The sequence below is a fragment of the Xyrauchen texanus genome, chromosome 29 (assembly GCF_025860055.1).
Source record: "Xyrauchen texanus isolate HMW12.3.18 chromosome 29, RBS_HiC_50CHRs, whole genome shotgun sequence".
Lineage (NCBI taxonomy): Eukaryota > Metazoa > Chordata > Actinopteri > Cypriniformes > Catostomidae > Xyrauchen > Xyrauchen texanus.
The window spans coordinates 21,248,393-21,258,712 of record NC_068304.1 but is presented as its reverse complement, the minus strand read 5'-3'; the positions used below and the strand labels follow the sequence as shown (position 1 = coordinate 21,258,712).

The 10,320-nt window shown below is 39.1% G+C and overlaps 1 protein-coding gene across 1 annotated transcript; it reads right to left on the bottom strand.

Annotated features, from left to right (window-relative positions):
- Nucleotides 1-66: 66 nt before the first annotated feature.
- agk (acylglycerol kinase) lies at nt 67-10,222 on the bottom strand. Its single transcript, XM_052097816.1, has 15 exons — nt 9,976-10,222; nt 9,701-9,740; nt 9,457-9,536; nt 9,242-9,317; nt 9,043-9,135; nt 8,920-8,952; nt 8,736-8,830; nt 8,576-8,645; nt 7,382-7,458; nt 7,232-7,289; nt 6,832-6,979; nt 6,539-6,636; nt 6,363-6,433; nt 900-984; nt 67-765 (listed from the first exon to the last, which is right to left on the bottom strand). The coding sequence occupies exons 1-15, from the start codon at nt 10,083-10,085 to the stop codon at nt 634-636; spliced, it is 1,266 nt and encodes a 421-aa protein (XP_051953776.1). The 5' UTR covers nt 10,086-10,222; the 3' UTR covers nt 67-633.
- Nucleotides 10,223-10,320: the final 98 nt, after the last annotated feature.

The following is a 10,320-nucleotide window of genomic DNA, read 5'->3' as shown; positions in this document are numbered from 1 at the left end:
TAGAAATCTATGCTTTACTAATGGTAACAACAAAAAAAGATTTTGACATTTATTATTGATCCTTATCTGGTCTCTAGTTTACAGTTTTTTTATTTATTTTTTTAAAGCAGGTTCTAGTGCTATTGTAGCACTCATCATGATAATATGATAAAATATATTTTAATATATCCTTTACATTTGCTCAAGGTAAAGCAGTCTGGAGGACTTCATGCCTATAAGTTAAGGGTACAGTATGACCACCTCCATTTTGTAAAAATAAAAAACACACAAAAAAACACTTAAGGCATCCTCTCATTAACCTTTTTTTTTTTTTTTTTTAGATTTCTCCATTATCTTATAAACCATTTATATGCACTGCTTTTGTCAGATGCCACTAAACATACACACACACAATTTGTGACGTGCACACACTTGAATACATAAGGAACCCTTACAAAGACCAATGTCTGTAGAACACAAACTCTTTTTCCATCAGAGTGATGAATCATGGTTAAGTAACTCTTTACAAATTAATTTGTCTCCACTGTGTGGAATAAGTGGCATGTTCTGTTTCTCTTTCAGTATAAGAAGTCTGAAAGTATAAGCAGTTTTGACTATTCCCACTTTTACATAACTAACAACATGTCACTGTCCTCAGTGAGCCTCTGCAAGCTGTTCTCTGCGCTGTGCACTGCAATAGAACCTCAGTTTCCGTGGCAACAGTCTCACTTCCACAGACATTGCCTCATATTCCTCATTGTCAATGTCATAAAAGCCAGCACCCTCCTGTGGACAGGAGGAAAAACAGCAGAAGAGGAAAGCATTTGTATCACAGCTCAGGCCTGTCAGACAATGGATGATTACAAAGAAATCTGTCCTGTAACTGGAATCTCAACCCCCCCCAAAAAAAACATTCTGACCTTGGGCAGACTGAGATGAGCAGCACTGGCTTCTATCTGCAAAGCATTTTCAATGGACTGCATCGAATCCACTGCTTTCTTGGTCCTGCATGACATGAATCATAAATCATTCACACACAAGCATATTCCCTAACACAGGGCTTCCCAGCTGGGGGTTTGTGATTCCCTAGGAGTTTTTTGAGATTATGATAGAAATTCCAATGCAAAATAATATATATATATTATTTTGCATTGGAATTTCTATATACAGTGGGTATGGAAAGTATTCAGACCCCCTTAAATTTTTCACTCTTTGTTATATTGCAGCCATTTGCTAAAATCATTTAAGTTCATTTTTGTTCCTCATTATTGTACACACAGCAACCCACATTGACAGAAAAACACAGAATTGTTGACATTTTTGCACATTTATTAAAAAAGAAAAACTGAAATATCACATGGTCCTAAGTATTCAGACCCTTTGTTCAGTATTTAGTAGAAGCACCCTTTTGATCTAATACAGCCATGAGTCTTTTTGGGAAAGATGCAACAAGTTTTTCACATCTGGATTTGGGTATCCTCTGCCATTCCTCCTTGCAGATCCTCTCCAGTTCTATCAGGTTGGATGGTAAACATTGGTGGGCAGCCATTTTCAGGTCTCTCCAGAGATGCTCAATTGGGTTTAAGTCAGGGCTCTGGCTGGGCCATTCAAGAACAGTCACGGAGTTGTTGTGAAGCCACTCCTTCGTTATTTTAGCGGTGTGCTTAGGGTCATTGTCTTGTTGGAAGGTGAACCTTCAGCCCAGTCTGAGGTCCAGAGCACTCTGGAGAAGGTTTTCATCCAGGATATCCCGGTACTTGGCCGCATTCATCTTTCCCTCGATTGCAACCAGTCGTCCTGTCCCTGCAGCTGAAAAACACTCCCACAGCATGATGCTGCCACCACCATGCTTCACTGTTGAGACTGTATTGGAGAGGTGATGAGCAGTGCCTGGTTTTCTCCACACATACCGCTTAGAATTAAGGCCAAAAAGTTCTATCTTGGTCTCATCAGACCAGAGAATCTTATTTATCACCATCTTGGAGTCCTTCAGGTGTTTTTTAGCAAACTCCATGCAGGCTTTCATGTGTCCTGCACTGAGGAGAGGCTTCCGTCAGGCCACTCTGCAATAAAGCCCCGACTGGTGGATGGCTGCAGTGATGGTTGACTTACTACAACTTTCTCCCATCTCCCAACTGCATCTCTGGAGCTCAGCCACAGTGATCTTTGGGTTCTTCTTTACCTCTCTCACCAAGGCTCTTCTTCCCCGATAGCTCAGTTTGGCCGGACGGCCAGCTCTAGTAAGGGTTCTGGTCGTCCCAAACAACTTCCATTTAAGGATTATGGAGACCACTGTGCTCTTATGAACCTTAAGGGCAGCAGAAGTTTTTTTGTAACCTTGGCCAGATCTGTGCCTTGCCACAATTCTGTCTCTGAGCTCTTCAGGCAGTTCCTTTGACCTCATGATTCTCATTTGCTCTGACATGCACTGTGAGGTGTAAGGTCTTATATAGACAGGTGTCTGGCTTTCCTAATCAAGTCCAATCAGTATAATCAAACACAGCTGGACTCAATTGAAGGTGTAGAACCATCTCAAGGATGATCAGAAGAAATGGACAGCACCTGAGTTAAATATATGAGTGTCACAGCAAAGGGTCTGAATACTTAGGACCATGTGATATTTCAGTTTTTCTTTTTTAATAAATGTGCAAAAATGTCAACAATTCTGTGTTTTTCTGTCAATATGGGGTGCTGTGTGTACAATAATGAGGAACAAAAATGAACTTAAATGATTTTAGCAAATGGCTGCAATATAACAAAGAGTGAAAAATTTAAGGGGGTCTGAATACTTTCCGTACCCACTGTATATATATATATATATATAAAGTCATTTTCAAAATCTAATTTTAAATCATCACAATGCAACACTCCAACCTACTAAACATTTCAGAAGTCTTTGTAAAGAATGATGTTAACTCAGCTGGACATTATCGCAAAATAAGCCCTAAAAGGTAGATCGCAACACAAATTTGAGCATTCTTGTATCACCTTGAAGGCATTTATTTTGCAATGATGACTGGCTGACTGTAAAATACACTATCCCTCTTATTACACAGCTACCTACTAAATGAAAAATTTAGTGGACATGTATTTGTTTCTGTAAAAAATTTGCTGACTAGTTACATTTATTTTAAAAGGTAACCAAAACAAAACACAAGCACAGCTAGAGTTAGAAATTTACATACACCTTAGCCAACTACATTTAAACTCACAATTCCTGACATTTAATCGTGGAAAACATTCACTGTCTTAGGTCAGTTAGGATCACTACTTTATTTTAAGAATGTGAAATGTCAGAATAATAGTAGAAATTATTTATTTCAGCTTTTATTTCTATCACATTTCCAGTGGGTCACAAGTTTACATACACTTTTTTAGTATTTGTTAGCATTGCCTTTAAATTGTTTAACTTGGATCAAATGTTTTGGGTAGACTTCCACAAGCTTCTCTCAATAAGTTGCTGGAATTTTGGCCCATTCCTCCAGACAGAACTGGTGTAACTGAGTCAGGTTTGTAGGCCTCCTTGCTCACACATGCTTTTTCAGTTCTGCCCACAAATTTTCTATCGTGTTGACGTCAGAGCTTTGTGATGGCCCCAATACCTTGACTTTGTTGTCCTTGAGTCATTTTGCCACAATTTTGGTGGTATGATTGGAGTCATTGTCCATTTGGAAGACCCATTTGCAACCAATCTTTAACTTCCTGGCTGAGGTCTTGAGATGTTGCTTCAATATATCCACATCATTTTCTTTCCTCATGATGCCATCTATTTTGTGAAGTGCACCAGACCCTCTTGCAGTAAAGCACCCCAACAACATGATGCTGCCACCCCCATGCTTCACGTTGGGATTTTGTTCTTCAGCTTGTAAGCCTCACCTTTTTTTCTCCAAACGTAACAATGGCTATTATGGCCAAACACTTAAATTTTTGTTTCACCAGACCAGAGGACATTTCTCCAAAAAGTAAGATATTTGTCCACATGTGCACTTTAAAACTGTAGACTGGCTTTTTTATGGCAAATTGGAGCAGTTGCTACTTCATTACTGAGCAGCCTTTCAGGTTATGTTGATATAGGACTTGTTTTACTGTGGATATAGATACTTGTCTACCTGTTTCCTCCAGCATCTTCACAAGGTCCTTTGCGGTTGTTCTGGGATTGATTTGCACTCCCATTGTCTCTAGGAGACAGAATGCATCTCCTTCCAGAGTGGTATGATGGCTGCGTGGTCTCATGGTGTTTATACTTGCGTACTATTGTTTGTACAGGTGAACATGGTACCTTCAGGCATTTGAAAATTGTTCCCAAGGATGAACCAGACTTTAGGAGGTCCACAATATTTTTCTGAGGTCTTGGCTGATTTCTTTTGATTTTCCCATGATGTCAAGCAAAGAGGCACTGAGTTTGAAGGTACGCCTCATAATACACCCACAGGTACACCTCCAATTGACTCCAATTAGCCTATCAGAAGCTAATTGGCTAATTGGCTAATTGCCAGGCTTGACATCATTTTCTGAATTTTTCCAAGCTGCTTAAAGGCACAGTTAACTTAATGCATGTAAACTTCTGACCAACTGAAATTGTGATATAGAGTGGTTAAAAAATTAGTTTTATTGACTAAGTCAATACTAAGTGTATGTAAATGTCTGACTTCAACTGTATGTGAGCAGTTATTTATACAGTGTTGCTATTGACCATGGTCATTATCCAGAAATATTTCATTATGCGAATGCTGCGATTAACCACTCAGAATCATGTTTTCCAGAGAGCCATGTAATACAAATAAATACAGTATCTCACAAAAGTGAGTACACCCCTCACATTTTTGTAAATATTTGATTATATCTTTTCATGTGACAACACTGAAGAAATGACACTTTGCTACAATGTAAAGTAGTGAGTGTACAGCTTGTATAACAGTGTTAATTTGCTGTCCCCTCAAAATAACTCAACACACAGCCATTAATGTCTAAACTGCTGGCAACAAAAGTGAGTACACCCCTAAGTGAAAATATCAATTAGCCATTTTCCCTCCACTGTGTCATGTGACTCGTTAGTGTTACAAGGTCTCAGGTGTGAATGGGGAGCAGGTGTGTTCAATTTGGTGTCATCACTCTCACACTACCTCATACTGGTCACTGGAGGTTCAACATGGCACCTCATGGCAAAGAACTCTCTGAGGATCTGAAAAAAATAATTGTTGCTCTACGTAAAGATGGCTTAGGCTATAAGAAGATTGCCAAGACCCACTGAGCTGCAGCACGGTTGCCAAGACCATACAGCGGTTTAACAGGACAGGTTCCACTCACAACAGGCCTCGCCATGGTCGACCAAAGAAGTTGAGTGCACGTGCTCAGCATCATATCCAGAGGTTGCCTTTGGGAAATAGAAGTATGAGTGCTGCCAGCATTGCTGCAGAGGTTGAAGGGGTGGGGGGTCAGCCTGTCAGTGCTCAGACCATACGCTGCACCAAATTGGTCTGCATGGCTGTCGTCCCAGAAGGAAGCCTCTTCTAAAGATGATGCACAAGAAAGCCCGCAACCAGTTTGCTGAAGACAAGCAGACTAAGGACATGGATTACTGTAACCATGTCCTGTGATCTGATGAGACCAAGATAAACTTATTTGGTTCAGATGGTTTCAAGTGTGTGTGGCGGCAACCAGGTGAGGAGTACAAAGACAAGTGTGTCTTGCCTACAGTCAAGCATGGTGGTGTGAGTGTCATGGTCTGGGGCTGCATGAGTGCTGCCGGCACTGGGGAGCTACAGTTCATTGAGGGAACCATGAATGCCAACATGTTCTGTGACATACTGAAGCAGAGCATGATCCCCTCCCTTCGGAGACTGGTTCCGCAGGGCAGTATTCCAGCATAATAACGACCCCAAATACACCTCCAAGTCGACCACTGCCTTGCCAAATAAGCTGAGGGTGATGGACTGGCCAAGCATGTCTCCAGACCTAAACACTATTGAGCATCTGTGGGGCATCCTCAAACGGAAGGTGTAGGAGCACAAGGTCTCTAACATCCACCAGCTCCGTGATGTCATCATGGAGGAGTGGAAGAGGACTCCAGTGGCAACCTGTGAAGCTCTGGTGAACTCCATGCCCAAGACGGTTAAACAAGTGCTGGAAAATAATGGTGGCCACACAAAATATTGACATTTTGGGCCCAATTTGGACATTTTCACTTAGGGCTGTACTCACTTTTGTTGCCAGCGGTTTAGACATTAATGGCTATTCACTTTTGTGAGATACTGTAGTTATGTCTATAAGGGTTTAGCAAAAGTGCAAATTATTTGACAAGAGGTAAAGCTTGCTCATACTTTCTTTTACATTTTTACTTTCTCAAGCACAAGAGGTAAAGCAGTGTTATGAATGCCACTCACCCCTCAGTGATAAACTGCCCAACTGTGAGGGAGTCTGGCTCCAGAGTTATCAGCATGGAATCATCCACACGCTGAAGAAAGAAAACAACCAATACCAATAACCACAAAACTTCAACGCAGTTAGATCTAAAAACAATCTCATAACATCTACTGTGTAAGTGCTTCAGATAGCTCACCCTCTTAACAGGGTTCTTATTGTGCGTGCTAACTGAGAGTTCCACGGTGGAAATGTCTTTGTTCTCCCATCGCTCAGGCTCTGGCACTTTCATTGGCTCTACAAACACAAAATGACAATTAATCATGAGAAAACCTCAGATACATACATTTGTCTTACCCTAGTTTATTGCTTAGCAGTAAGTCGAACCAGCTTTAACCTTTGTGAGGTTAATGAGAAAAATGATTAACATGCTATACCCTGTATAAAGAGTTAATTTAAAAAAGACAGATTAAACATATATTGAGAAACTGCCTTCAATAGGAGGATTCCAATAGTTCTGAAGCCTGCGGTAGATGCGGTAGAGAAGGTTTGGCCGGGTCGGCTTCTCAATGGGCAGGTCAGGTGGTCTAGGTAAAGGAGCCAAATAAGAGATGGAGGCCTGGTGAATCTGTGGCCATTCCTGTTGGAGACCAGACACCTGGTTAATCTACTAATCATTAATACAGAATGAGTGTAGTAGGGGGGGGTGGGGTTGAAAGGGATTTGATTTCATTTAGTTGTGTGTATAAACTTCACTTTCTTTTGGGCTGTTAAAATATTTTTTTTAATTTGAGGAAAAAAGGTTGTGTAGAAGATCCATTTAATTGATATTTAAATGCAGTCAAACATTTCTTAACATAGGTTAGTCCACAATGCATGAAACGACATTCACCTTTAGGGTACTAAACCAATGAGCTGCTCTTGTTTTCAAGGGGCCAAGGTACCAATATCTTGACAACAGAGGGAAGAAATAAAATTTTCAATAACAGAAATTCACATTTGCATTTAAGCTGGGTATAAAAAAAATGTATCAGCAGCATACTTGCTAATAGAAGAGGCAACATCTCTAAATGCACCCCATCGTAGGCCTAAGAGGGCAAACACAGGCTCCTTCTCGCCCTAAGAACAAAATCACACAATCAAGACAGTAAAATAAGAAAGGAAAATATATATATATATTTTTTTTTACTTGAAGTATTTTCTACAGCAGTGGTTCTCAACCTTTTTTTTTTTTTATGAACACCCCGCTACTTCTTTCCCATAGCCCCTGCGGCCCCAACACACACACACACACACTTCATTCCGTAGCCCCCCCACCCCCATCAGACCAAACCTTGCGTTTCTTAAATATAAGCAGATGGCGGGCTATATCTGAGGCCTATAAAATGAAAGTGCAGAGACAGAAACTAATAACAAAAGTGGTATTGTTATTATATTTAAAAAACTAAGTTAAAATACCAATAATATTGAATATTTTGTCCCACTGAAATGCTCATTCTACATTACAGCATTGATTTTGAGTTAAATGTAGATGTAAATTTACTGGTATCAATAACAGTACGGCTATCTTCAAAATCTATAAAAAGTAAAAAGTTAACACCTAATTTATGTGACAATTATTCTAATAGCGAGACTAAGTTAGAACTCCTTTCATCACGTTCTTATTAATTCAAAATCTGTCACTCTTGGAATTTCTGAAGGCAAACACAATCAGTTATATTTTCTTACACTCAAACAAAAATATTTTAGCCTATTTTGTAGAATTTACGCATTTCTATTTCATCTAAAAAAATTGTGTATTTCGCATTTTGCAAATTGAGTATTTTGCACACCTGCTTTGCGCTCGCGCTTCTCTGTCCATTGAGCCGTATCCAACTACAGAGCCATACAGGTGCATTAGCGGAGGTTGTATCTTCGCTTGTCAATTTGACGCTGCTAAACCAGATACTGAAGATGTGTCGCTAGACTTCAGAATCAGATGAATCCCAGTACAAATGCATACAAACCCATATAATGGAGTCTAGACAAACATTTTTATGCAAACAGGAACTTAACGATAGACTTGATTAACATGATTGATAAACGTCCCCCATTTGTAACCTAATGCACCCCTCTCTACTAATTTGCTCTCAGTGCCCCCTGGCATCCTTTGTATGCCCACTGGGGGGGCGGTACCACCCATGTTGAGAACCCCTGCTATACAGGGTATGTCTTTCAAAATGCCAGTCAAACACACTTTTATCTGAAGAACATCCAGTGGAACCATTTCTCCTTTCAGAATTGACAGGGTTGCTGAGGTAATGTGCCTAAAAACCAAGAACATCCAATTATAACCAACTGTTTTACTTTTGATAAAGAATTTTCTATTAAAGGTTATCAGTTTTTGGCTGACTTACTGTACTTTGTTGTCAGAAACTAGATGCAGGCTCTGACTCAGAGAGTTATTGGAACCAAGAGGAATGAAACCGATTGGTATTTTACTGAACATTTCCTGTGATAAGAGTCAATCAAATTCAGATATTGTATACACAATATAAACTAGTCATACATTTTTTTTTATTAACATTTAAAAGTATGTACCTCATCAGTTCTGCGTAGTAGGCCAGTTATAACCTAAGTGAAATACAACAAGTAAAAACATTTAAAAATGTTTACAGTATTAGTAAGCTGTATGCTTAAAAAAACAAACAAAAAAAAACATACTTCCTGCAGTGTCCCATCACCACCAGCAATAATCAGCATATCTGTTTGCTCCATCAATTCCATGAGCTTTTTTGCCTGGCCTTCATAATCAGTCTGTTTTAGAAGAAGAACTCAATTTCATCACCCAAGTAAAACATAAAAAAATCAAAAAATAAATCACAAATATGTACACAAGTCAAATATGAACAAAGGATGATACCTTTACAATTTTAACCTCCACACCAGCCAAGTGTAAAATGGGAGCAGCATTCTTCTCAAACAAATTATTGGCTTTTCTGCATAGAAAATATCACTATAAATATTTCTTTCATTTCTGTAATGTCTGAAATAGGACAACCAAACAGAGATATCTAATGACAATACCATGGAAGATCTTAATTGATTTCAGTGGCAGTGATATTTGCATAATCGTACCCTTTACAGGCAGCAGGGTTCAGAATGACAGTGGCTTTCTTCAGCTGCTCCTGAGGTCCAATTAATTGTCGACCAAATTCCTGTGAAACAATGAGATAAAATATATTTCACTGCATTAAACCTTGGTCTATACATGTAAGAGAAAATCATTTTATACATAAAAAAATGCAACACAAATGACACACACACACACACCCCTATATATATATATATATATATATACACATACATATATACACCTTACCCTGGCCTCTATACATGCTTCTCGTCGCAGAACATTGTCACTATGAAAAAGTACAAGAATGAGTTTAAGAAATGTAAAAAAAAAAAAAAAAAACATTTAATTACTTACAGATTAGAGGCTGTTTATGCTTGATTTTAAAGTGACAATTCGCTTTTTTGAAACAGTTTCCAGTTATGTGAGAGCTACAAGGTGCAAACCTTGGGCAAAAATAATGGATTGTGAAAAACTGTAAGTTGTTGTTGCTTTTTACTGTCAACAAAGCTGACAATACTAACCAATGCTTTCCATACAGCCAGTGTCCCCCATATGACAGCACAAACACAGCAAATGTGGACTTTTTCCAGTGATTCCGTAGGGTCCGAAACACTTTCACCACCCGAGCCATTATTCAGTGAACACTGTTTTTCTAGATGTCCCACTGAATGTATAATTTTGCAAGACAATTCGAAGCCACGTTTAAAATGAATCTCATTCAGGACTGCATGACCATGTTCACAGTTGACATTCCAACTAAAGCATGACCGGCGCAACAAATATTTCTGTCATCCCAAAACATGTAGCAACGAGAAGTTCCACCAGTTTACAAGCTTTCATACAAACAGTGTAATAAAATGTATAAA